This window comes from Cavia porcellus, unplaced genomic scaffold (assembly GCF_034190915.1).
Source record: "Cavia porcellus strain 051 isolate PalLab524CR breed Dunkin Hartley unplaced genomic scaffold, mCavPor4.1 scaffold_16, whole genome shotgun sequence".
In the NCBI taxonomy this organism is placed as follows: domain Eukaryota; kingdom Metazoa; phylum Chordata; class Mammalia; order Rodentia; family Caviidae; genus Cavia; species Cavia porcellus.
This window is the reverse complement of record NW_026947499.1, coordinates 18,017,597-18,044,975: the sequence shown is the minus strand read 5'-3', so window position 1 is coordinate 18,044,975 and position 27,379 is coordinate 18,017,597. Positions and strand designations below refer to the sequence as shown.

General features: G+C 47.0%; 2 protein-coding genes across 10 annotated transcripts in view; one reads left to right on the top strand and one right to left on the bottom strand.

Annotated features, from left to right (window-relative positions):
- Ssh1 (slingshot protein phosphatase 1) overlaps positions 1-9,880 on the bottom strand; it is a 67,925-nt gene extending 58,045 nt beyond the window's left edge. The window contains exons 1-3 of one of the 7 annotated variants that reach the window (XM_063225795.1): positions 9,069-9,880; positions 3,894-4,613; positions 2,912-3,285 (exon numbers count right to left, since the gene is read on the bottom strand). Coding sequence is in view for 4 of the 7 variants with exons in the window: in XM_063225789.1 (XP_063081859.1) it covers positions 4,573-4,613; positions 9,069-9,137 (110 nt within the window). In the remaining 3 variants the exon portion in view is untranslated. Of the gene's footprint in view, positions 1-2,911; positions 3,286-3,893; positions 4,616-9,068 lie in introns of those variants that run through there. The other 6 variants (XM_063225796.1, XM_063225790.1, XM_063225789.1 and 3 more) reach the window with 6 other exon arrangements.
- Positions 6,392-27,379, top strand: part of Dao (D-amino acid oxidase) — a 50,939-nt gene continuing 29,951 nt past the window's right edge. The window contains exons 1-2 of one of the 3 annotated variants that reach the window (XR_010039530.1): positions 6,392-6,934; positions 22,321-22,435. Coding sequence is in view for 2 of the 3 variants with exons in the window: in XM_023560663.2 (XP_023416431.2) it covers positions 6,865-6,934; positions 22,321-22,435 (185 nt within the window). In the remaining variant the exon portion in view is untranslated. The remainder of the gene's footprint in view (positions 6,935-22,320; positions 22,436-27,379) is intronic. The other 2 variants (XM_023560663.2, XM_063225352.1) reach the window with 2 other exon arrangements.

The following is a 27,379-nucleotide window of genomic DNA, read 5'->3' as shown; positions in this document are numbered from 1 at the left end:
ACAGAACCTAGACACAGTGTGTGACACCTTTTGGCAGGGCTGATCTGCCACGATAGCAACAGAGTCTAGGAAAACCAAGCTAAAATAAACCATACGAGGCAGACAGGAACCTGAGTGGGGAGAGGTGCACAAACAGGGTACCCAACAAAGACAGAAAAATACAGTCTGCAGCAGGAGATGTGTCAGCCCTCACCTACCCCGACACGATAAGCCAGGGAGAGAAGACACACCACATTCCCAAAGGCCACAGGACAGTTAGTACCCTGGCCTGCAGGTGAAGGCCAGCAGGGGAAGAAGAAAGGCAGAGAACGATGCAAGGGAGTTCACAGTTTGTCAGCGAAACCAAATAAAACAAGACAAAATCCTGCTGCTGGCTTAAATGCTTGCTTGGGCAGATTGAAAAGAACAAAATCAAAGCATTCTAATCCATATTTTCATGTTCTTGACTTGGAAACACTAGATTAAAGCAAAAGAAAAAAAATTTTTTTTTTTACTCCTGATCCACACTCCGGGGACAACACAGCCACATCACCTCCTGGGCACCCTGCCTGGCGCACAACCACTTATGTCTCATGCCAGGCGAAACAGGCTCCCAGGACAGTGAGGAAGCCAGGGGCCTCTGCCAGCAGGCCGTCTGCTTACCAGTTCCCACAGTCTGAACAGTGCCACTTCCAGAAGGGCACCGAGAGAGGCCGGCAGGCGTCTGCACATGCGGAAAAGTAGGGAATGGAGTGCAAAGGCTGGATTTCTACTGCCGGCACCAGTCATCTTTCATTCTGGGCGTGAGGTATCAGTTCCTGAGACACTTCCCGAAAGACGCCCAGAGAAGCTGTCAGAATCACAACATGGATTCCTCACCATGCACACTCTGACTTGCATCATATGGGAATGTAGCTGGCTGCAGGACAGGCTGCTCCTGGTCACAGCATACACAGTGGTGGCCCTCTCTGGCTCAGGCAGCAGTGCGGGGAGTCAGTCAGCTTATTCTTCTATGCTGGAACTACCACTGCCTGTGAGCAACACCTCAGCAAGAAACCGAGACCGAATGTAGCAAGTAAAGTCACCCACATCTTCTTCCATGCAAACGGCTTCACAGGGACTATTTAGGACCCTGGGCGGTAAGATTATATGCTTCACGGATGAGCCCCAGAAGAGGTACAAGAACTTGGCTCCCAGTATTGAAGCCAGATGCCCAACACCTGCCTGCCTCTTAACCCAACCCTGCACCTTGCTGTTTCTCATGTTTCTTAATTATGTCAGCGTTCAAAAATCCATTTCATTCAAATGTCAAAATGCTATGCGCAGGTAGAGAACTAAGACCCATCACTAAGAGAAGCACCAGCAGTTAGATATGTAGCCAAAGCACACGTATCTGCAATGTGAGGAGGTGTGGGCAGCCTCTGTCACAGACAATCGGAAGTTGATCTGCCCCCTGATGAGAGGAAACTCACACATGTGTGGGGTTGGAGACTCTGAAGAGGCCATGGGGAATGTAGTCCATGAAAAAAAGGCACTGGCTTAGGGAGAGGGCAGCCACAGAGCAGGGAATGATCTTTCAGGACTGAGAACAGTACGTATGGCGGTGAAGAGGTGTGTAGAATGCACAGAAGATGCCAGGGGCCAGGCGGGAGAAGCACAGAGGACCGAGAGGGTACAGGGATGGATCAGTGGATGGCCCAACAATGTAAAGGGAGCGGAGGGGAGCCAGAATGACAACACCACCAAGAAGACCAAGAAGTGGACATGTGACACACTGAAGACCCAGCCCAAGGGATGCGGCCCTGTGCCGTGTGTGATGGAGCCAATCTGACCTCCTGATGTCCTGAAAGGTGAAGCAGTTACAGTCATCCCGCAGTCATCATGGCAGTGAGTTCCTGCACCCCCTGTGAGTGCCAAACTACACATGCTCAAGTCCCAGGTAGAAAATCGTATAGTATTTGCATAGAGGCTAGTCACAGCCTCTTGTATACTTCCGTATCATCTCCCAATTACTTACAGTCCCTCATGCAATGTAAATGTTACATAAATTGCTATGTTGTACTATTAGAGCATAATGAGAAAAACAAAGTCCATACATGTTCAGGGCAGATGCAACCATTCTAGGCCTAACTATATGGAACATGTCAGAAACAGTGTAATATGTTCTGGAAATTTTTTCAACTATTTTCAGTTCTCAGTGGAAGGATGCAGAACTAGAGCTCCAGAGGGCCAGCTGTAACTAAGGATAAGTAGTATAAGAAACAAAAAGGGGAGCCCTGCAACTGGAGTTTCTGTCCCTACTTCTCCCCACCGGCAAGCCTTACAAACTGAATAATAAGTTTATCTTTAGGATCAATTCTAAGTAAAGAGGAATCTCCCTTTATCCCTCACCTTCCCCAAAAAACTTAGCCACAGTCCCGTTCCCCCCACCCCCACTCTAGGAGAGGCCTGAAGGAAAAAGGCCTCTGTAAATGCAAATGAACATGCAGATGTGAATGAGCTTTAGTCAAAGGTTAAATCAGGACAGGAGAACTTTCCTGTTTGGCTCGCAGGGTTAGAAAGCAGGATGCTATCCTTTGCCTTAGAAAGGAGTGTGAATGTTAAGGCCAGGGAAGAGGGACTTAGAGACAGAGGGGACAAGCTCCGAAGCCAGCACTGCCAGCCAGCCCAGTTCCCTGCATCCACACAGGGTGTCCCAGTACAGCAGCAAAGAAGGACTCGCCGTGGCTGGAGTGACAGATGCCAGGAGTTGGCAGGAAGCCGCAGTTCTGGCCCCGGCTCTCTTCAGACCCCCGCCGGTCCCTCACCTGCAAGTCTGACACAGCTGATTCCACAGGTAACTAAACTGTTTCAAGAAATGTGGCACAGCACTCAAAACTGAGGCCCGGAACACAGTGTTTCCCACACCCATCCCAGCCCTCAAATTCCTCACCTGGAGATGGGGAAGACGCTAGTGCTGTTTTAAGGCACAAACACTGCAACACACAGAGCTGCTGTGTAACATTACTTCTCTTTCTTTTGTGAGGTCCCCTCTGACTCCAAACCAGATGGAAAAAGGAGAATTTTATGAATGAGACAGGGCCATATATTCATTTTCTCTCTTTAAATTTAAATTATTTATTTATCTATTTAGGTCTTTTTGAGGCAGGGTTTCGCTATGCAGTACAGGCTGGCCTTGAACTACTTCTGTAGGCCAGGTTGGCCTACGAACTAGGAGCAGATCCTCCTGCCTGGGATTACAGGCTTTCACCACCACACCTGGCCCACAGGCTCATTTTCATGTCCTTGCGGTTTACAAATTCTTAACTGCAAATCAACAAAAAAAAAAATACCAATTTCTCTCCCCCACCGCCAAAGACAGTCTAAGTGACAGAGCCCAAAGTTTTGTCCTAGACAACAGCCTGCAGAAAAAGGGAGAGGGGAGGATGGAAGGGACGCAGACCCCAGGAAGGTGCTGCAGGGGCCTGCGGGGAGGTGGGAGCAGGCAGCTACACCGGCTGGGGGGCCAGCAGCCAGTCACTCTTCCCCCACTCCCTCCTCCACCCAGAGAAGCTGAGTGACACTGTGGCCCTTTACTGCCCCCACTTGGAGTCCAGCTGTTTCTAGCCTGGGAACCCTGACCTGGGCTCTGACCAACCCAAAACCGCAGGGTGAAACAGCCAATTTGTCCTTTGTCCTGAGCCTGACATTACAAAGAAAGATCTAGTAATTGCAAAAGGCACGCCTTTGATTTTCGCAAGCTAGTATTTCCCCAAATGTGTGCCCCAATCAAAGTGAAGTTTCCCTTCCTTTGCTCCAACATGTGAGAATGTCAAAGCAAGGCTAAGCATATTTCTACCTCTTCTGCAAGAGAATTTAACCAAAACATCCTGCTCTTGGTAATGAATGGCTGACCCCAATTTTTGAATACCTACCTCCTCTTCCAATTAATGTTCCTCCTCCTCAGGCGATAAAACAGACATTTGTTTTTAAATGACAATATCCCTGAAGTTTGTTTACTTTTTTCCATTCTGAGGTCAGACTTTCAAGATTGGCTCCTTGGCACAAAGGAATATGTTACATAATGAAATGCGCAATCTTCTGGAAACTAACAAGAAACTCAAACAAAAGGAAAGTCTTAATTTTTGATAAAGAAAAACAAAAAATATTGTTGCTGTTCACCAGTAAACACAGTAATTGAGGAGTATGTCTTACAGATTTTTTTCCTTTTCTTTTCTGTTTTCTGCTTTGGTGCTGGGAATGGAACCCAGGGCCTTGGCCACGCTAGGCAAGCACTCTACAACTGTGCCACACATTCAATGCTTTCTACTTTGATCTACAAGATCTACAAGATCTCCCTGTGTTACCCAGGCTAACCTCAAATTCATGACCCTCCTGCTTCCTAAGTACCTTGAATTATAAGTGTGGACAGCCATACCTCAACATGTAACTTTTAAGGCACTATTCTTGCACACACTTTATGTATAATTTTGAAAGCACTAAAAAAAAAAAAAAAAAGGTATTCTTTCTGAGGGTTTTCCCTTTGAGAAAGGAATAAAAGTATCCCTTACTTGTTTGGAAGAAAGATTTAAAAACAAAATGAAGTCTGCTCACCTGAGGTTTACCTTTCGATCCTCATCACTGCCAGCCTCCAACTGCAGAGAGAGAAAGAGAATGTCACACCACAGATACGGCTGGCTATCACCACGCCTCAGACAGCAGTCTCCCAGTCTCTGCCCTGGTGTCAGGAAAAGATAAAGATGTCCAGGAAACCTGGCTCCTTCTAAATAGCCCTGCCCTTTCCTTGCAACCTGACCTGCTGTTCCTTTGAGTAATTTCCACCGAGGAATTTTCGGGTGTCCAAATGTTTATGCACATTCCTGCCACGGTCTGGTGGGCTGAGTCCTGCTAACTGAATATTTCCTATTTGGCACTGTTGCCCAACACATTCCTTTAGCTCTCAACTTTTCAGGCTTGTTCTGGATCTTATCCTCTTTTTTGCTGCTAAAAGGAAGGGGCTATGTTGGAAGAGAATCCATTTCCTCTGTCAAGTAGGGCCTTGCTGAGTGAGGGGCACCATTTTAAAAACCCACTCCAGGCAAGCCTGTCACCATGGAAGGCAGCCAGGAATTAGGCTGCCTGTGGGTCTTCAAAACTTTTTGGTGGTTCGCATAAAGTCTTAAATGTTTAATATGAAATGTTCTAGGCTGTCAGCTTATCTGTACCAATGAAAGAACAAGATATTTTCTAAAAGCTAAAAGGCCAAAAAGCTGAACTCCAAAAGTAACTTCTCCTTAAGCTCAAATCAATCTTTTTTTTCTGTCCTTTTTCAACACAAAACTGAAAATGATTAGAAAACAACTCTGCACCACAAGGACTTGGCATGTTTTTTACCGTAGACAAAAGCACTCATTGAGAGGCAAAGGAAACCCTGGAGAGGTGTGATGGCCAGGAACTGCAAGGCTGACAGAGGACTGAGAGGAGGCAGAAGTCAAGGGCAGCATGGAGAGGGGTCAGAGTAATGTGGGGAGCAGCAAAGGAGGTGGCACTATCCAGCAAGAACCAACCAGTATATGAGCAGGCCCCAGAGTCCCTAAATTGTATTATGCTAATGTATTATAATTGTATTACGATAATTATGATAATGTCTGTAATGGAATTATGCAGAGGCGTACATTGGGGCCAATGAATTCATGCTCATGCTCCCTACACCCCATGAAGGTAAGGTGGAAAAACCAAGGAAGGTTTAGTAATCTCAGGGCCATGCGCTTTCTTGCTCAAACAAAACACAACAGGAGCTGGGGGTATATTATAGCTCAGTGGCAGAAGCACTCTCCTAGCAGTTAGCTTATCTGATCCCCAGCCTTGGGTCTGAACCCCAGTGTTCTAAAACAAAAATAGCAGCAAGAGGGCCAGGGATTTAGCTCAGTGGCATAAGCACTTGTCTGACAAGTGCAAGGTAGTGAGTTCGATCCCAGTACCAAAAAAAAAAAAAAAAAAAAAAAAAAAAAAAAGCGAAGAGATTGTGGCTTCTCACCCTGTGGAGCTGCACCAGGGGCAAGTTCTCTCACCAGTGGACAGCATTCCGGTCTGCAGGCACTGTTTTGAAGGGCACTACCTGCATCTCCTGGGTGGAGGCCACAGTGGGGTAAGCATCACACATCACACAATGTGCAGGTCAGCCCCCCACAACAGAGAATGCTCTGGCCCCAACAGTGCCAAGGTTGAGAAACACTGGTCCAACCCAAAAAGTGCCTGGAGATCTGCCTATGAAATTAGTCACTTTGAACAACTGTCAAAAATAACAATGTTCCAATCCACTCCTGAAAAATGTTGGCTTATCTTTTCCCGGGCTCTGTCTGTTCTCATAAAGGAGTTGAGATAAGGTTAACAGCAAAATGACACACATGAGATAATTAAAGCTTGAAAAGCAAGAAACAGAGGAGAGAGTTGCTTTTGGGCTGAGGGCTGTGATTTCCCTTGGTTTCCCACGCCACGCAGCCAGCCTGGCTGTGTCAGGAAACCGCTGGTGTGTCTCTGACTCATCCAAGGAGTTGCATTTTGATGAGTGTGAAACGATTTGGGGGTACAGACTTCATAACCATTTAATTCTCAGTCACTCTCTGAGGTTCTCCAAGGAAAGGTAATGTGAGGTCAGTTATCCCAACGGCGTCACAGATGCCAAAGAACATCCTTAAGAGGTAATCCAGTCCTTCAGATGGGCTGAGGCGAACAGACAGGAGACAACTGCAGAAAGCGTGGCCCAGAAGTACAGCCCGCCTGGACTCAGGACTCCCGGCTCCATGCAGACCTGCTCTCTTCATTCGTTTTGGGTCTCAGCACTTGTGAAAGACAGCCTCGTCTTCCCAGAAACATTGATATCCTGCTCTCTCACTGGACAACAAAATGCTGCATGTACCGAAGTCAAATCAAAGCTGGCTGAGTTTTACTCTGCTGACTGGGTCATCAGCACTTGGTAAAAAATAATGCTTTTTATAACAATTTTAAATGTGTTGGTGGAGATTAGACAAATGTGAGACAAATGTGACACTTTCATGCAGTAGATGGAATATTATTCAGTCATAAAGATAAATGAAGGGCTAAGGCATCTACAACATTATGCTGAGTGAAAGAGGCTAGACACAAAAGGCCACATATTGCATGATTCTATTTATATAAACTTTCCAGAATAAGCAAATTTGTACAGAGAGAAAGATTAGTGGTTGCCCAGGATAGGGGAGAATGCGTACAGGGAGGCTTCGAGTGATAGTTAAGGAGTCTCTTTGTGGTATGGAGTTACTTTGTGGCATGACAAAATGTTCTGGAATTAGGTAGTGGTGATGGTTGCATGATCTTATGAATATACTAAAACCCACCGAACTGTATACTTTAAAACAGTGAATTTATGCTATGTGAATTATATCTCAACTAAAAATGTTTTCTCTTTCCTTTTTGTTCTGGTGGCAAAGGAGACTAAGTCCAGGGAATGCTGTACTATGCCCCTACACCCCCTCCCTTTTACACTTAAGACAAGATCTTATTCAGCGGCCCAGACTGGTTCTCAAATTTGCAATCCCCATGCTTGGGCCTCCTGAGTAGCTGGGATTGCAGTCATGCACCCCTGTACCCAGCTAAAAAATAAAACTTTAAAGATGTGTCTAAGGCCTAGATCAGGTAGGCTTTAGGAATCAAAGGCTGACGGAGGCTCTTTTGAGGCTGAAAGGCTCTGTGCAAACTCTCCCAGAAACCAAGCTCTTCCCTCACTTCACAGTGTTTGTGGAAATGATCCGCGATTAAGTGCATGAAAGTACAGTACTTTGTAAAATGCCACAGAGAAGTCACAGGAATGATGTAGAAGAACAGATCTCCTCTGGGAAGGACAAATGTTCCCACAACATAACTTCTCAGTTGCAGCAATCAGCCCCCAGTGTTCTTTTGCCTCTAATCAGTGCACAGAGGGGAGACACTAGAACCTTCTGTCTCATTAACAGCCTCTCCTCTGAGAGGAGGGGGCCGAGGAGGTTCGACTTCACAGCCACTCTGCAAATGTTCCTGCCAATCTCAGCAAAACAAGGCTGAAAAGCAACAGTGCTGGGAGACAGCATTTAAGCCAAATTCAAGTTCTCTTCTCTGTCTCACAGACACACACAAGCCATCCCCTGTATCAGTCAACTTCTCCCGCTGAGAGCTGGCACACAGACTTGATGCTGGCTAGCAACTTCCTGGGAAGTCTCTAAACTGAGTAAGGGGCTCCTCCTCCAGCTGCTCCTTCTTCAGGACAAACTCAGCCTTGCCATGGATAGGAATTTAGACCAGAGGCCTTTAAGGGAGGGTAAAAAAGTGCAGGCCAAGAGGGCTGGCTCTGCAGCTGCACAGGGACTTGCTCAGAGGCCAAAGAGGTCCCAGTCTAGGGCAGGCCGGCCCCATTCTGTCCACTTGGAGATCATTAGCTTTATCAGCCCCCCAGCAAGGACCCAGGTAAACATGGGCCCCAGCTGCAGAGACCCAGCAAAATGCAACCAACACACCCTAAACCCAGGGCTCAGTCACACATTAACACACAGCCCAGAATGACAGGATGAAAAGCAAACATTCAGTCTCAGAGGCACAGGGGCATGACAAGTCACACAGAGCCCATGACATCCTCAGTCGCTGTCACACAGGGTCAGTGACACGCAAAGAGCACAGACACATCTACAGCCAGAAGTCCACAGGACGGTAGCAGATAGGGAAACAATCACACCTTTGCAGGGTCATCGCCCTCCCCATGAGTGGCCTCATGGCCTCACTCACACAGCATCATCCAGGCACAGTCCCCGGTGGACAAGTCACATCCATGGCCCAAAGTCACATACAGTCTGACAGACACACGACAAGGAGACCCAGGAAGAGGGTCTTCCCTCCCTTCAGCCACAGGGTGGCAGATCTTGGAACCAGCGACTCGCGCCCCATCACCCATAGAGAGCCCCAGTCGCACGCTGGGTCCCCACACGGCCGGCCCCAGCCGCGGGACCCCACTGTCCCCCCGGGCCGGCTGCTCGGTCCCTGGCGAGGCGGGGTCGGAGGCTCTGCGCGCGCGGCCCAGGCCCGGCCAAGGGCCCGCGGCTCACCTCGCTGTTGCTGGCCGAGGAGGAGGCGGCACTGGGCGTCGGCGAGCGCTGCAGGGTCACCAGAGCCATGGCTGCGGCGCGGCTCACGGGCGCCACCGAGCTCCTCGAGCTAGAGCAGCCGCCGGGCCGGGCCCGGGGACTCCGGGAGCCACGCGCGGGCGGCCGGGCAGAGCCGGGCCGGGCCCGCCCCTCGCCCTCGGCGTCCGCCGCCCCCAACCCCCGCCTCCCGCGCCGGCGCGCGCCGGGTCTGCTGCGCGCGGGGAGGGGAGGGCGGGGGAGGGGCAGGGCGCGTGCGCGTGCGCGTGCGCGTGCGCGGACCCCGAGCGGCGGCTACCGGAGGCCGGGGCCGGGCGGTTGCCTGCCCGGCGGGCTCGTCGTTCGCTTCCCTCTCTGCGCTCCAGTCCCCGCGAGAACTCTAGACTTCTCAGGCCTGCTGCCTGCGCGGCCCGGGTGGGGAAACTGAGGTCTGGCCGCTGCACAGCGGCAAGCGGATGAGAGATGCAGCGAAACAATAATACAAAGAGCCCCAGGCCTTTGCGTCCTGGACTTCCGGGCGGCCAGTCCTTGCAGAAATCAATTCGTTCAGTTATGAAGTATTTAATACCTCCCTGCTAAGCACCAACCGTGGTGTAAACGAAATAGATTACCCTAATGGTCTGCCTTCTGGGAGTTGGCGGAGGTTAATCAAATTAGTAAATACCATGGAGTCGGGAGTGTAGCTCATGGTAGAACACTGGCCTGGACTTGGGCTCAATACTCAGCAACTTGAGAAAATAGAAAGTAGTTTGATAACCTTTTTCTGTGAATTCTTTTTATGTGTCCAGACAACTAGCTAACTCTATAGGACAAGAGGAAATGGGAGGGGACTCAGAGAAGGCTTTTCTAAGGGAGAGAACTTTGCTCAGAGGCCTGATCTGTGGAGGGGGAGAAGACAGCCCTCAGGGTGTGGGCTCAGCCCCACGGGAAGCCCCTGAAACAGGAAGGAGGTTGTCTTTCAGAGGCTTGCGTTCAGGGACAGGAAGTGGTAAAAGTCAAGGTCTGATCCTAAAGGACAAGGGACTTTGAGGCAGGAGAGGGTTTGCTGTAGGCCAGGGGAGAAGTGCCTGGCGTGGGAGTGAAGACTCAGGGAGCGAGGTGCTAAGAAGCTGGTACTAATACAGGAACTCTAAATGATATAGGGCACTATTATCACTTTCAATCCGCAGGCCCTCAGATACACCAAGTTCGTGCTCCCCAAAATCGAAGAATGAATTTTAAGGAACACGGAAGGTTAAGAATAGAACTTTAGTGGCTGGGGATTTAGCTCAGGGACATAAGCTCCTGCCTTGCAAGTGTGTCATCGTGAGTTCAATCCCCGGAACCCATTAAAAAAAAAAGAATAGAACTTTATTGGGAGAGATAGCTCCTGAGAGACAGGAGGGGGTCCGAGTTTCAGCAGAATTACCGAGATACCGAGATGAGAATAACGTGACACAAAACTGACCAATTGAGGCAGGAGGATCACTGCAAGTTCAAGGTCAGTTTGGGCTACACAGTGAGCCTGACGCCAGCCTGCCTCCTGAACTACATGGTGGGATCCTGTTTCAAAACAAAAACAAAAACAAAAACAAAAAAAACCAAACCTGTAATCAGCGAATAAGATTATAAGTATAGTCGCTTAGGTAATATGGAGCTAATGTGAAAGCAAGTCGTAGCAAATCACATCCATGGAAAGAACACAGACCTTTTTTTGGAAGAGATGAATCAAGAGGTCCTGGTCACCCACCTGAGTGACTGATGTCTATCTAGTCTTTATTGGACCAGGTGATACTATTTATAGAATATTGCTTATCCCTTGGGGAGGCATGTAGGTCTGGTCATTCTGTCTTTATCTTGAGCCCTGGCATTTAATGGATGTGCCTCTAGCCACAGTTGTAATGCATTCTGATACTCTGTACTGACTGCCTCAAGCGCCCAGCCCTGTCTGGCTGCCTATAATATTTTTACCTAATTTAGCTGTCTATAATATTACTCCTTGATATGGTAACAGGAAGCTTTTCACCCAAAACACCTCCCACATCTCTACATGTATCCAAGCCCTTCACAACACAGAGCTCCAATCTTGCTCCCCAGTTTAGCAAATGGTTTCACCATCAAACTGCCCCACTGGACTTGCACACAGCCTTCTGCAGCCTTCTCTCTGTCTTCCTCAGGTCCTGGGGCTGTGACCTGCTCTGTAATTCCAGCACTATTTAACTCAAAGAAATTTCAGTGGAGGCACTCTAGTCCCTAGGAGTGGGAATTGGGGAGGCCAGTATCTGCGGGACCGTTGTTTGTTTGTTTGTTTGTTTGGGGTTTTTTTTGGGTTGACTTCCTAATTTGAGGGGAGGAACCAGGCATGCTAAATGTTCTGCAGTGCACTGGAAAGTCTTCCCCGAATAATGGTTCATTCTTGCAAGACACCTATCTGGCAAAAAACTTGTTTATAATGATCTGAAGCTGGAACCTAATTCCACTTCCTACATCAAAGCAAAAATATTTTCCACTGAACTTTCAGAAATACAACACTATCGAAATGAGGGAAAATACACATTTGTTTTGAGAACTCTTTTGCCAAGAGGTTTGCAACATTAGAGAAAAGGAAGGTTTCTTGTGGGGGATGTGTGTCTTCCTTTGAAACAGGGTCTCACTATGTAGTTCAGCTGACCTTGAACTACTGCATAGCTCAGGCTGGCCTCTAAGTACAGCAGTCCTCTCGCCTCGGCCTCCCTAGTGCTGGGATTACAGTTGTGCACCAACATGCCCGGCTGGGAAAAGGAAGTTCTTGATGTTAACACCTCTGCTAACAGTAGTGGAGATGACACACTTGTATTTGTAGTCGTGTTTTCTGCAGACAGATGGCCATAAGTTTTTAGCACAATCTTCAAAATGTCAAATGTAAGACAAATAGAAAATACCTCACTTCTCAAACCCAGTCACATTCGTTATCAACAGGCACTGGCTTCTTAAATTCCCCACCTGCTCCCAGGCAACTGTGTTCCAGTTTTTGCATACAGCAATGCACGTGACTTTATTGTGGTTTCTTTTATGTCTGCTTTATGTGAGTTCTCAAATTTGAGGTTTTGAGACCTCTACGCCCCACCCTTCCAAATTTCAGATTTTCTAGGTTATAAGTGGAGGTGGAAAATTTACAAATCTAACAAGTTTCCACATGGTGCTGATAGGCCTAGTTTAGGGACTGCCATTTGAGAAACTCTACCTATGCACACCAGGGTCTGCTTTCTCAGGAAATTCCCACCCATATCTCATCCTTCCAGTGCATGGCACTAATCCTAATCCCCCTCCTGCTGCTGCCTGTGTCTCCTGCCACCCCCCACCATTCTGGAGGCCAGCTGTACCTCTTTTCAATTCTAGCTGGGGGCCCCTTGTGTTTCCCACAGCTGACTGCTGGCAGACACCACCTCTAAAAGCCCCTAGATGCTGTCTTTTCCAGCATGAAGTAAGTATTCCCTTCTCCTACCCCCAAACACATAGCAAATGTCACTGTGTTGTCATGACCCATGAGTTTTTTTTATCCTGTGCACCCTTATCATAGAGCCAGCAGAGGTTCCTAAGAAAAGCCTCAGGGATAGGACTGGGATCAGGATGAGGGTGCAAAATATAAGGGAATGCCTCAAAACACTCAGTGACAGAGAGAAGTAATGTTAATTAAATCTAAGCCTGATAGGATGGTGCGCATCTATAATTCCTGCACCCAGGAGGCTGAGGCAAGAAGTACTTTGAATTCGAGGCCAACCTGGACTACACAGTAATTTCAGGGCCAGCCTGAACTACATGGCAAGACCCTCTTTCAACTGCAAATTTAATTAATTAAATCTAACAGTATTTTAGGTTACCAAAATAAATGCAAAAAAAAAAAAAATCCACAGGGAACAACAACAACAAAAAAAATCAAAATCACTGGCATCAGTACTGCATTAACTAGATTTTCCTGTCACCTCAGCCTCAAATATGGCTCAGCAAAACAATTTTATTATTCATCTTGCCTTGATTTTTTTTTCCTCTTTCTTTTCTTTTTTTTTTTTTGTGACAGGGTTTCACTATGCAGCTCTGGTTGCCCTTGAACTCACTTTATAGCCCACGCTGACCTGGAATTGGTGGCAATCCCCCTGCTTCAAGTCTCCCAAGTGCTGGGATTGGATTCTATCTTGATTCAGAAGTTTGATCATTCTTAAAGCCTTCTGCCTTCCGTGTAGACAGCTTGTGGCTTGGGTCTGGTGACCTTCAAACAGTGGGGAGGGGAAAGGAGAAGTGAGAGGCCCCAGGTCTCAGCCAGTGCTCTTTCCTGAGGGCCGGAGGACAGGAGGAGGGGCAGCTCCTAAGGCTGCTAGCCTCCAGTGGAGCCCTTTTGGTCAGCTGTCATCCTTTTTCAAAACTCGCATCTTATTTAATCATGTTTGACATTATCTTTGCAGCTTCTTGCAGCTTCAGCTCAGGTTTGCTTTGGCTTTGAGACAGGGTCTCCGTGTATGGTTCAGGCCAGCTTTGAACTCACTACATAATCCAGGCTGGCCTTGAATGCATGGCCATCCTCCTGCCTCAGACTCCGGAGAGCTGGGATTACAGGTGTGCACTACCATGTCAGGCTTTTAGACACTCTGAAAAATGCTTTGCAAATGTGTTGGGGATGTGGTTTATTAAGAGGCAGAAGTCCCTCTCTCACATTCCAGGGTCACCTCCAGAAGCCTTCCCTAACTCCAAGGGGTCAAACACCCTTTCTCTACACTCCTGTAACCTCTCCCCATTGGTGGTAATGACCGGGCCTACCCTGTGCTCCTTCCCTGCTGGACTGATTTAGATGTATTCATCCCTGTTGCTCTGTTATGATTCTCTGTTCGTGAATGATGAAATACACAGAGTAGTTAAGACACTTGAACAAGGTCACAGAACTACGATGTGGTGATGCTACTATACAAACCCCTATTTCTCTGCTTTAGAATCCAGGTAAAACAGGAGAGTTTATCCAGGACAGTTTAGGAAGGGGAAGGTAAGAGAATTTTAGCAATGCACAGTTCCCTTTTCAGAGCGTATAATGTGTAATTCCTCTTTACTATTCATTTGGAAATGAAACTCAGAGATAATAAAGCTCTATTAGGCAGACTACGGGTCCCCTAAAAATGTTCACATCCCAATTTCTGGAACCTGGGACTCTATCACTTCACATAGAAGAGGTTTTGAATTAAAGATGAGTAGATAGTTTGAATGTGGTTTAAGTGTATCCTCTAGGAATTTCTGTGCTATCCAGTTGGTCTCCCAGTGTGAAAATATGCAAATGTAACAGGGCCTTTTAGAGGTCAGGCCTAGTGGGAGGTCATTAGCTCGCTGGGTGCTGTGCCCTCAGAAAGAATTGTTTCCCGTAGGACCCTAGTTAGTTAGTTCTCAAGAGAGGATTGCTATGAAAGAGAAAGACTGCTCCCCACTCTCTGATTCCTGTTTCACCCTATGGTCTCTTTTTCTTGCATGCACTGATGCCATGATGCAAGCTGCCATGATTCGATGTGGCCAGGGGGTCCTCGCCTGAGCTGTCATCATGCTGTTTGTACTCAGAACCTCCAGAACTGTGGGCTAAACGAATCTCTTTTCTTTTGCCTGGGCGAGATTAGAATGATGTGGCCACAAATCAAAGAGCATTGGAGATTGCCAGCAAACAATTGGAAGATAAGAGTAAGGGGGGCTGGGGATTTAGCTCAGTGACATAAGCGCCTGCCTTGCAAGCAGGCAGTCATGAGTTCGATCCCTGGTACCGGTAAAAATACAAATACAAAAAAAAAAAAAAAAAGATAAGAGTAAGGAACATACCCTCACAGTTCTGAAGGAACCAACCACTGAAGTTTAAACAATTATTTTCCCTGTGTCTCTGTGTGTAATTTCCCCCTTTTTATAGGTTACAATCACTCTGATGTTCTCATTTTAACTTGATCATCTGCAAGACCTCATCACAAGGACTGTGTGTGATCTAGGACTTTTAGTCTTCAGAACTGTGAGCCAAAAAATGTCTTCTACTAAAGCTACCCATTTTATGGCACTTTGTGGCTCTTTGTTACAGCAACCACAAGACACTGACACATCATTTCATTGGCTGCAGACACTTTGGCTTAGAGGTAGAATTTGAACCCACATCAATCACACCACCAGGATTCATGCGCTGGTTTTCAATCTCTGTAGCTGGAGAAGTGACAGTTTGGATATGCCCTCTTGTGCAGGAAATAGTGGTCTGAGGACTCAAAGCCTTGCTTATTTGGCCACAATATCGAGGGAGGGGTGTGGTATGACTTGCATTCAGGACCCCTACTGAAACATATGTCTGGGGGAGTGGATGGGCACCAACAGTCAGGCAGGTGAAGATTCCCAGCTCCTGTTTGCAGTGGCTGAAGGCAATTCCACTCACCTCCTGATTTAACCTGGTTGCAGAGATTAAACAGAATGGTCACTGGCTTAGACAGTCACAAGTCAGTGGAGTGCTGTACAGAGTCCAGAGTCTCAGAGAGATTAGTCATGAGGGAAGTAGGTGGTACACACGTGGGCTCCTCAACCCACCAGCTAGCAAGTTGTGGGAAACCACGTGGAAGGCTGAACTCAAAAGAAGAGCAGTTCTCCCCGTTTTGGATAAACTTGGTCCCATCTCCATTATCCATATGTACAGAGCTGGCTGCGCCATTTCTCTGTCCTGTCACTGACTTTAAGCAATCTAAACTGGACTGTCTGAGGAGGTGATGTGTAATCTTTGAAGCAAGGGGACAGTCTCTGTTTCCCTGCCCAGTGACTCCAGGAAAAGCATGGCTGAGCCAGGTACAACGGAGAGCCATACTCCAGGCTGGTGGCTGGGACTGAGTCTTGAGATAAGATGCTATGACTTCCCAGAGCAAAAAGGATTGTGCATCAGAGCTAGTATCAGCCCCAGAATATTAGATACTGCCTCAGTTGTGTTACGTAGATAACTGTCTCTGCATTTCTTTTCTCTCTGCATATCACAGAGGTGACCTCAGGTCTCCTGCCTAGCCCAGCTCACGCGCTCACGTATCCCCCCCTCCGCCCCCATCTCACTGTCACTCACATCCCCCAGCCACTCCCCTTATGGAGGGTTAATGAAACCCAGGTTGGGCCCTAGGTCGTGGCCTTTGTTCCCGTGAACCACCATCTTGGCTGGACTTAAGACCCCCTTGGCTCCCCATAACTAAGTGTCTTTACTCTCACTTTGGGTTGAACTGAAAGTGACAGATTAACTTTCTAGAATTCCAATAATTTCTTCATGGTATTACAAATATAAACCTTCTAGACAGAGCTGAGATCAGGGAAAGAGCTAACTATAGCAAGTAAAGTTGGATCCCTACCCCCTCGAGTCTCCAAAATTCCAAGAAAATCAAATACCTTAATTCTTTTTTTTTTTTTTTTTTTTTTTTTTTTTTTTTTTTAAATACCTTAATTCTTTATAAAATACCCTTAGAAGTTTTGGAGAAAATTTGTTTGAGTAACTTACAATATAGAAGGAGGGTAGACGGTCATGACAATGTTTGGATAATACCATAATGTCAGAAACCATAAAGAGAGAAAAGAAATACATAGTTTTGAGTATGAAAGTGTTTAAAACCTTTGGTAGATAACTGGAGAACATAATTGCAAAAAGGACAGGCCCTATCATTACATAAACAGCTCTTTCAAATTAGTAAGAAAGGCTCAGCATGGTGGCATACACTTGTATTTCCAGCACTCAGGAGGCTGAGTCAGGGGGTTCTCTTGAGTTTGAGGCCAACCTAGGATACACAGTAGGTTCAAGCCAGCCTGAACTGCATAGTAAAACCCTGTCTCAGAAAAAAAAAGTAAGAAAATTGACCAGAGACCGAGAAAAGATGGCAGATAGATAACAGCAGTACAGTGGCTCTCTGAGACAGCCAGCTTAGAGTCCAGGAATGGTGCGGTGTGGGCAGTCCTAAGCAGGGGGAGATATACCCTGCCGACCCAGGAACGAACTAAGCTGAGAGAAACCAACTGGAAATGCAATCCCAGTGCTACAATTGGAACACTTAAGAAAACTGACCAACACATTCCAATATAAAGTGGAGGAAAAGAATAAGCATCTTATAAAGAAATAAATATAAAAGCCAATTAATCCAAACAATATATGAAAGTATTTGCAAGGGTAGATACACAGTGGAACAAACGGAGGGTCTGTGTGTGTGTGTGTGTGTGTGTGTGTGTGTGTGTGTGCTTGCAGAATTTAAGGATAGTCAGGATGGTACAAGGATAGGATGGGCATCAAAGGACAAGTCCCTCCTGGAATCTGTAAATCAACAAAGCCTTTCTGGATGGTAGTTTGGCAAAGTGGACCAATATTTTAAATGTGTAAACTCTTTGGCACTCTGATTGCACTTATAAAAGTTAACCCTATGGAAATGATTAGATGAGTGTGCCAAGAAACACATTTGGGATAGTTATTTATAGTATCAAAACTGAGAGGAAAAAAAAAAAAAAACAGACAAATTGAATAGCAATGGCCTTTGCAAGTTGCTACATCGACCTACAAGGCATCCTTTATAAACTGGAGACCACTGTTCTATGTTGATTTCAAGAGTACACACACATGTGATGCTTAGTCGTATCCTCAACTTGATTGGCTTGTGAGATGCCCAGGAGATTAGCAAAGCACACTTCTAGCCAGGCTTGGTGCGCATGTCTACAATCCCAGGAGGCAGGAGAACTGTCCATTCGAGGCTACACTGAGCTACACAGAGAATTTAGGCTTTCCTAGAATACATAGCAAGACCCTGTCTCAAAACACAACAACAAAAATAAGCACACTTTGGCTGTGTTAGGAATGAGTCATGGATGTGTGTGACTTTTGAGACTGTATCTGGTCCCTAGACCCTTTGGTGAGTGTTCTGATCTCTGCTTCTTTGATACCTTGAGTTGAGCAGTTTTCCTCCACTAGTCACTTCCACCAAGCTGCGTTTTCCTTGGAGCCAGCAAACCATGGAGTGAACCTCTGAACCATAATCCAAAATAAGCCTCTTTTCCTTTAATTGCAGTATGAGGTATTTGGTCCTAGTCACACACACACAAAACTGACCAATATGACGAGATGCCACATTGATAAAAGCATAGGCAGGAAACAGCATGTATAACAGGTTTTGTCACGACCTCAGGTGTTTATAATACAATTCTTTCTTCCTTTGTTTTGTTTTGTTTTGTTTTTTGAGATAGAGTCTTGCTGTATAGTCCAGGCTGGCCTTGAACACATTAAATAGCCCAGGTTGGCCTTGAATTTGTAGCAATCCTCCTGGCTCAGCCTCTCACATGCTGGGATTATAGGCATGTGCCACCACACCTGGATGTTTGTTAATGTTTGGGGCATTTGCCCAGCAGATGACCACTGTTTCCAGGTGGTAGGATGGACCATTGGTGATTCTTGCTTTTCTCCTTTATACTTTCTGTGTTATATAAATTAACAGAGGCTACTATAGTACTGAGAAAAGTTATAATAAACCAATTTCATTTGTGAGAAAGCTAGCTGGTTTTGTATCCTCATATCCTACCTCACCCCGGATTCTGAGTCCCACAGAGAATTCTAAGGTTCTGCCCTGGCCTGAGTGTTTTGTTTTGTTTTGATTTGATTTGTTTATGTACCAGGGATCAAACTCAGGACCTTGCACTTGTCAGGCAGGCACTTATGACACTGAGCTAAATCCTTGGCCCAATCTAACTATATTTTGAGCTATTAGAAGGTCACATTACTCAGCTGGGCATGGTGGTACCTGCCTGTAATCCCAGCACTCAAGAGGCTGAAGTAGGAAGGTCACTGTGAGTTCGAGACCAGCCTGGTCTACAAAGTAAGCTCCAGGTCAGCCTAAACTGCAAAGTAAGACGCTGTTTCAAAAAGACCAAAAATAAATAAATAAATAAATAAATAAATAAATAAATAAAAATTTAAAAGTAGATCACATTATTCATTAACCAGCCAGTGGGCCAAAAACTCTGGTCAAACTAACAGAAATTGTTTCTAAAGTTCTGGAGCCTCCCCTTTGACTACCAAGTCCACTCCCTGAACTTGCGGGTGCTGGAAAGGAGCCCTCCTCTCACCTGGCTTTCTGAATGAGCCCAGTAGCCCTGGGGACATGGGGCACATCTTTTTCTCTTTTGGGGTCTCAGTCTCCCTAACCATAACTTTCGGTTTTTAGACAGGGTCTCCCTATGTAGTTCAGGCTGGCTTTGAACTCACTTATGCAGCCAGTTCTGGCCTTGAACTCAGAGCGGTCCTCCTGCCTCAACGTCCTCCTGACCCAAGTGCTAGGGTCGTAGGAGTGCACCACCATGCCCGGCTTCCTTAGTTGTAAACTGATGAGTTCTTTTTCTATTTTAAATTCATACTTCCTGATTAAAAATAACAAACTTCACATCCTTCACGAAGGCTATTTTTCTTTATCCCAAAGCTCAAGAAGATTCTGCGGAATTTTATTTTCTGTAGTTTTGTTTTGTTTTGCTTTTGGAGAGTGTCTTTCTGACTAGCCCAGGCTGGCCTCAAACTTTGGATCTTTCTGCCTCATAGATAAAATTATAGACATGTGTCAACATACTCAACCCTGTAGTTTGTATCATAAAAACAATAGATGTCACTGGGTGTGGAAGCACACACCTGTAATTCTAGTACACAGGAGGCTGAGGCAGGAGGATCGTAATGCATTTAAAGGCAGCTGGGACTATATAGTGAGTTCAAGGCCAGCCTGAACTACACAGCAAGAATTAAATAATAACCCAGAATCTGAGCACAGCACAGAGCTCCCTGGAGCCACAGCTCACCTCCAGCCTGGAGGCCTAAAGTCTTTCTCCAATCCTCTTTAGCATGGTGGCTGAATGCCCCAGGCCTAAACTCAGACAGCCTGCAAGGACCCACAATACAGCGCAGGTATCTTGTCTCAGAACTGATTTGTGAGATCTGACAATCTTAGCTTTTTTTTTTCCTTTTCTTTTTTTTTTGGTTCTGGGAATACGAACTCGGGACCTTGCACTTGCCAGAAGTGCACCCATGCTGCTGAGCCGTCCCGGCCCTAAGATCTGATGATCTTAATTTGGGTTCCAAACTGGTTTTCCACGCGCGGTGTGGCTGAGCAAGTTCTTTCCTTCCTTCTCTCGTGCTTTCCCGTCCCTTCCTCCCTTCCACCTCTTTCCCCCCTTTTCCCATTTTTATTTCTTCCTCCTCTTCTCTTTCTCTATTTTTTTGTGTCACGCACCCAATCTTCACTCTGAACATGCAGGTAACAGAATCTTTCCACATCTATATGTACCTGTGGCCACCGCCTGCATTAAGGGCATCTCTCCAGCAGCCCAGACATTCTCTTCCAGCTGTCCCCCTGCACTCCTCCTTCATAGGAAACCCCTCTTCCCCATGTCCTGTGACTCTGCCACTTGATTTTTCCCAATCTTGAATTGCATAAAAATGGGACCGTAGCCTGGCACTTATGTGTCTGGCTTCCCTTCTCCACGTCAGACTGAGATTCATTCTGATTGTTGTATGTGGCTTTATTTTTGTTTTCCTTACTATATAATGTTCCAGTATGTGATTGTTTGAAAACACTATAATTTCTCCATTGAAGTTCATAGACTGTCTCATTTCCAGCTTGGGGATAGAGTTTTCTTCCTTTCTCTCTCTCTCTCTCTCTCTCTCTCTCTCTCTCTCTCTCTCTCTCTCTCTCTCTCTGTGCATTACTGGGGACTTCTCCATGCTAGGCAAGCTGAGCTATATCCCTACCCCTTTTATATTATCTTGAGGCAAGTTCTCACAAAATTCCTAGGCTTGCCTCAAACTCATCATCTTCCTACCTCAGTCTCTGGATTCCTGGGCCACCACATCCAGCCACCAGGATCACCATTACACCACCCTTTAGTGGTGTAATAGCACTGATGTGTCCCTGGTTCACTTGGGCTGGGAAAAAGGGTCTTAGGCTAAGACCTGGGTCTGGTTTTAGCGCATACAGTGAACACATTTTTGGATTTCAGCTGTGAGGTGGGAGTGTCAATAACAGCAGCTATCTTAAAGGACTATTTTATACAAATCCAGGTAAAGTAGGTAGATGAGGTACATCAAAATTCACAAAATAGAAATTGTTACTAGGAAGGGAGCAGAGGAACATGAAAATGTAGCTATTTTTCTGAACTTTTAGATGCTCCATGATGAATTATTGGCACAGGGAACTTAATGAGGACAATGGATATAAAGGTGATACATGACTATTGTAAAAACAAAAAGTCCAGCAAAATAAGGTGTAGAATAAAAGGTGGGATTCGATTCTTTTTTTATTGTTAAAGAGAAATATATAAGATGTAGTGGTACATGCCAGTAATCTCAGGTACTTGGGAGGCTGAGGCAGAAGGATCAGAAGTTTAAGGCCAGCCTGGGTAACTTAGCAAGGCTCTGTTTCAAAATGAAAAATTAATTAATGAAAGATTTCAAAATAATTGACCTTGGGGTACAGTTCAATGGTAGAGGACTTGCGTGGCATAGTTGGAACCCTCATTCACATGCTGCATGAATTTTCTTACATCTTTGCCCCTCTATGGGTTGATGCTCTGACCTGAAGGATGTCCTACTCTCTGTGCCTCAGTCTCCCCATCTGTACAAGGAGATGCCTGATGAGCTTTGGCCTCCGCCGGTCCCCACTCCAGGTCTGATCCTGGCAGCGGAAGTCTGGAGAGCTGTTGCTTGCCTCTCTGGGATACGGGAGCAAGACCATGCATTGTCATAGCCCCAGTGGCCGCCCTCTCAGGGCCCTCGTCTGTCTAGTGTCCCAGCATGGCAGTGAGCTGGCTGCCGGCCTGGGAGTACCTGTCCTGTACCTCTGGTGTCCGCTTAGGGACTGTAGGTGACATCCTTGTCCTTGCAGGCCTGGCCCATGGTGCCCAGGGAACGACCCTTCCTCCGCTGGTGGAAAGTGGGAAGTAGAGGACCGTCTCCAGCTGGCCAGGAAGACTGACCTCCTTGTGCCCATCAGCCCTCCAAGAATCCCGCCCACTGGCCAGCCCTCCCTCTTTCCACTCCCCCTGGCCTGTGTGCAGGGTTTTGGGATCAGCCAGAAAAGTCAGGCAGTTCTCAGTGACTGCAAGAAAGGGAGGCAAAGTCTCCCGGTGGCTGGGGCTGGGTCCAGTCCCTGGGAGCAGCGGTGCTGAGCTCCACCCCTAACTCTGCGCCCCATCCAGCACTCCAGACTTTGACCTTGTGTTCCAGACCTACAGGCAGGCAGAGGGCAGAAGACAAGACGCCCCAGAACCAGGAGCCTCCCTGCAGGAGACAAGGCTTTGTGCCCCCAGCAGCCTCATTTCTCCAGGAGACTGGTGTGTGGGTGAGTGTCGGGTGCACCCAGTGGGGTAGGGACACAGGACGCAGTGTCTTCCTGGCAGGGCTCAACATGAAAGTCTGAGACAGGCGCCAGAGGTGAGGGCAGACTTAGCCTCAGACAAATTGTCCCCAGAGAGAGGAAGCTCTTGTGTGGAGTCAGGTAGGGATGCAGGTGAGTAACTTCCCTCACCAAGCCTCAGTTTCCTCTCGGCCACAAGGAGATCTTATCTCACCTCTTGCAGGGTGAATCTGAGTCTCACAAGAGATGATGAATAGAAAGTGCTCAGCAAAGAACTAGGCATCTATCAAGGCACTATCACTATCAAGGCATCCATCAGATACTCAATCAAGGGTCATTTGGGGAGAGGAAGGAAATAGCCCTGGTCTGGTGACTTTATAGCTTCTATTCCATTTTAAAGTGAAACTGCCAAGCATGGCGGTGCACACCCATCATCCCAGTATGCTGGGAGGCCGAGGCAGGATGATTATAAACTATCCTCACCTGGGCAGCTTAGTTGCTTAACAAGACCTGTCTCAAAATAAAAAGTAGAAAGAGCTGAGGATGTAGATCAATGCAAAAGCCCCGGATTCAATACCAGTTAGTACCAGTTTAAAAAATGCAACTCTGAAAATACCAAGCCATGGAATGCAAGGCTGAAGTGCACGAGCTGATGAAACAGCCGCTTCGTGTTCATCATTCCCGTCCTCACCTGGGACTTCTTGATTTTCTTAGAACAAGTCTTTTGTATTCTTTGCTATGTAGCAATCAGGCATACGCTGCCTCAGATTGCTTTCTAGGGCACAAGTGAGGTCATCAGCAAACAGAGACAAGCCTGAAACACAAGCAGAAAAGTGCCAAGTGCCAGCTGATGACATTTTCTGCCTGCATTTTCCTATGGTGCCAGGCAAGAACTCAGCAGGAACTGGGTGGAATCTCAATGCCGGCCAAGGGAACTGGGTGAGTGGCTTCTCCTCCTGGAACCTTAGTCCTAAGGAAAGTCCCTGTGACCCACAGCAGTTAAGAGTGTTGCAGGGATCGTATGTACAGTGGGTCTGCATGTGTAAGGCAAGCGACAGGGACCCAAATATGTTGGTTCTCTTCTTGCTCCACACTTGTGTATATTATAATCATGAACATGGGTGTGTGTGTGCACGCACGTGTATACTATGGTAACTCCAGCTGCTTCTTACTTTTGGGTAGATATTCCAAGTATGCCTGCTTGATGTAACACTGGCATAAAATAGAAGAAATAACAACACTAATAGAAACATCAGCAACAACAAGGAAATGGTTGGCTTAATAACCATGCTGTGTATACACAGGTTCAGGAGTTCATTATCCACGAGCATGAATGATTTTACCCGAGGCTGGGTCTACTAGAGTCTACAATCTGGCTCCCACTTCTCATGAGACCCTCATGCATTTCTATTGCACTTTGATACTCAGCTAGATCATCGTTATTAAATTTGACGCATATAGTATGGGTTTGTTTCCAAAGGGAGTTCACTTAGGCCTAGTTTTCAATTCTGTTTCCACCACGACACTAAAAACCCCATGGACATTGCGTTTTAGGTTTTGAAAATGCAGGGTACAGAAATACTGGCTGTTTTTTTTTATTTGCTTGGTCCTTGGGTTGTTCTGATTATGTGACCTGGCAGCGTGGTAAGGTGTATAGGTATAGCCACACAGGAGTCAGGCTGGCCTGGACTTTGCTTTTCACCAAGTGGATATTTTGGCACATGACCTTCACTTCTCTGAGCCTCAGTTGCCTCAGCTGCAAAATGGGCATAAAGGTATCCTCTAGCCAAGCATGCCAGCACATGCTTGTAATCTGAGCACCCTGGAAGGCTGAGGCAGGACAATCTCAAGTTCAAGCCCATCCTGAGCAGCATAGTGACTTGACAAGAGACACTATCGCAAAATAAAGTAAAAGAAAAATAAAAGAAACTGAATTGATAGGTCAATATGAAGACCCCAGATTCAAACTACAGTACCACAAAAAAGAAAAATTACTTTATGGGAAGATTACACAAAAATTACTTAGCACAATGCAACATAAGCTAGGAGCTGAAAAGACAGTTGTACTATCACTGTTCCCACACTGTCAGTGCTTTTCTCTGCCTTCCATAGAATAAGCCCTTTATTAAAACCTCCTGACTTTGGCTTGGTTGCTCCCCTTCACTGGACCTCAGTTTCCCTATTGTTTTTTATACAAGGTCTTGTGTGATGCAGCCTGGCCTTGAACTTGCTTATGTAGCCCAGGCTGGCCTCAAACTCACTCTGACCCGCTTGCCTCAGCCTCTCCAGTGCTGGGGTTTCAGGTGTGCGCTGTCATGCTGGCCTTCAGTTCCCCCATTCTTACAAGAACATCTGAAGAAACCGACCTCTGTCCTGTTCTTGTCACTCTTCCTCTTGGGCAAAGCCTTGCAGCCGCTCCGGCTCCTCCGTCCACCTCTGCTCTTTGGCCTTGCTTTGGTCCTAAGTCCCTTTTTCTAATTCAGGGGCCTCCCAGACATTTTCAAATGTTCCTCTTCTGCCACCTCAAACATCGCTATTTTATAGCAGCCCCCCCCCCCCCAATTCTTTGCTGATTTTCTGGGCTATGTGAGAATGGAGAAAGTGCCCTCCTGGAGAGAGCAGGTCTAGGTTCTCATCCCCTGCTCTTTTTCTAACTTTTATGAGCTTGAATAGCTGACCTCATTCTCAGTGAGTCTCAGATCTTCATCTACAAACTGAATATTGTGATCTTCACTATTGTCGTGTGCTTTTTTTTTGGTTCCAGGGAATGAACTCATGACCTTGCGCTTGCCAGGCAGGCGCTTATGCCACTGAGTTAAATCCCATGTCATGCACATTGCATTTTCTCCTTTGATTCTCCTAGGAGCTCTATCCATGCATGCATGCATGCATGTGCCCGTCCATGTACCTGTCTGTGTACCTATGGATACTCACCTATCCATGTATGCATCCATCCATCTACCCACCCACACATGCATGCATCCATCTACTGTGTTTCTCCCGAGGGCAGTCACTATTCCAAGTCCTAGAAATAGAGCAATGAGAAAGACAGAAGTCCCTGCCATCTTGGGCTGACATTCTGGCAAGGAATCCCTGAGGCAGAGAGGTTTGTTAGCTCATCCTGGCCTGCCCAGGATCCTCCTGATTTCACCACTGAGAATGTGCATCTTAGTCCCAGGCACACTGAGGTGGTGGGTCACCCTCACCTAGCCAAGTTCAGGAACTTGCTCGGGTCACACGGCCAGTGCAACCAGAGTCAGGCTATGAACCCGGATCTGTCTGACCATCAACCTGAGCTGTGACTGCTACCTCCCTCTCCCACGCTGCCTCACAGATTTACCACAAGAGATTTGGAAAGCACAGGAAAGCCTTTCATTCCTCTTTCTGTTTATTATTAAAACACAGATTCCGCAGAGATTATGCAGCGACAGAAGAACCAGAGAAGGAGAGGAACTTGACAAAGGTCACCCAATGAACCAGAAATAAAGCCAAGTCAGATTCCCCTTTCTTCCTGTCTCCTCCTTTATATCCAGCGGATTTTGTTTTTGTTTTTCCCCAGTGTGATTTTCAAGGTGCTAAGGGACAGAGTGGGCTTTCCATGTTCCGAAGGCTCCCTCTGTGTCAGGGTCCTCACTGGGAACTGAGGTACATCTTGTCATTTAATCCTCAGGGCGACTCAGGACAGTGGGATTGCCCTGTTTTACCACTGAGCTGTCATGTTCTCTGAGGCAAAGTGTGGAGGTGAAGGAAGGGAGGTGACAGCGTCCAGGGAGGGTCTCCTCTCCCTGTTCTCAGGATCTGAGCTCAGGTCCCAGCTGGAGCGGGAATGGCCTGGAAGAAGGCCACTTTCTGTGCACTCAGTCTATCTCCAATTTGGCTCCAACAGAGTCCAGTTCTTGTGACCGGGAGCCATTGCTCCCCCTGTACAAAACTAGGCCATGCCGAGAATGTCCTGCTGTTCGGGGTCAGAGGCCCCAGTTGCCAGGAGCTGAGGTCTGTGGGAGGACAGTGGTGAGGCAAGGAGAGGGAAGTCGAATTTGGCCCTTCCGGGCACAAACAGTCCTCTCGCTCTGCCTCGCAAGAGCCAGCAGAATGGATCAAGGTCAGAAGCTGCTAGGCCTTCTCCTCAGTCGCTGGCATCCCCGTGGGCTGACTGGGCCCTGCTGCTCTGGGATGGGCATGATGGAAAGGGTGGTTGCTATGGCAACAGCCGAGTGCACCCGGCGGTCCAGAGGCCGCCTAGGCGGAAGGGGGGTGAGACCATCTGCACCTCTGTCAGGCCACACTGTGCCCCTGGGGTAGCACCCTGACCTCGGCTGGGCCTGCAGGTGACATCTGACAGGGCCCCAGGCCACATTCAAGTTGCCCCACATTTGCTGTCAAGTTGGAGATGTTTCAGATCCCTCCATGCTAGAGGATTTCAGAAAACACAAAGTAAACTCCCACTGTGTTATCAAAATGGAAATAGGATTGGCTGGAGAAGGGAGTCACAGAGTGATGGTGAAGTACAGGAATCAGGACAGTGGAAATGGGTGGGGATGCAGCTCAGTGGCACAGCACCTGCCTCGCAAGGGCGAGGTTGGGAGTCTGATTCCAGGTACCAAAAAAAGATAGTGGGAGACTCACAGCCAACAAGTTCTTAGAAAGCGATGACAAATTGGTTTTAAAGGCTGCTGTGGGAGAAGTCAGGTTACTGAGGCATGAGGATTTAGTGAATCTGTTGGAAGTGCACAAGAAAAGAAATTCATACCTGGTCTTCAAATGCCCTTAAAATTATTATTATTATTTTCTTTTTTTCTTTTGAGACAGGGTCTCACTATGTAGTGCCGGCTGCCTATGAACTAACTATGTAGCCCAGGCTGGTCTGAACTCATAGTGATTCTCTTGCCTCAGCCTCTCAAATCCTGGGATTATAGGCAGGCATCACCA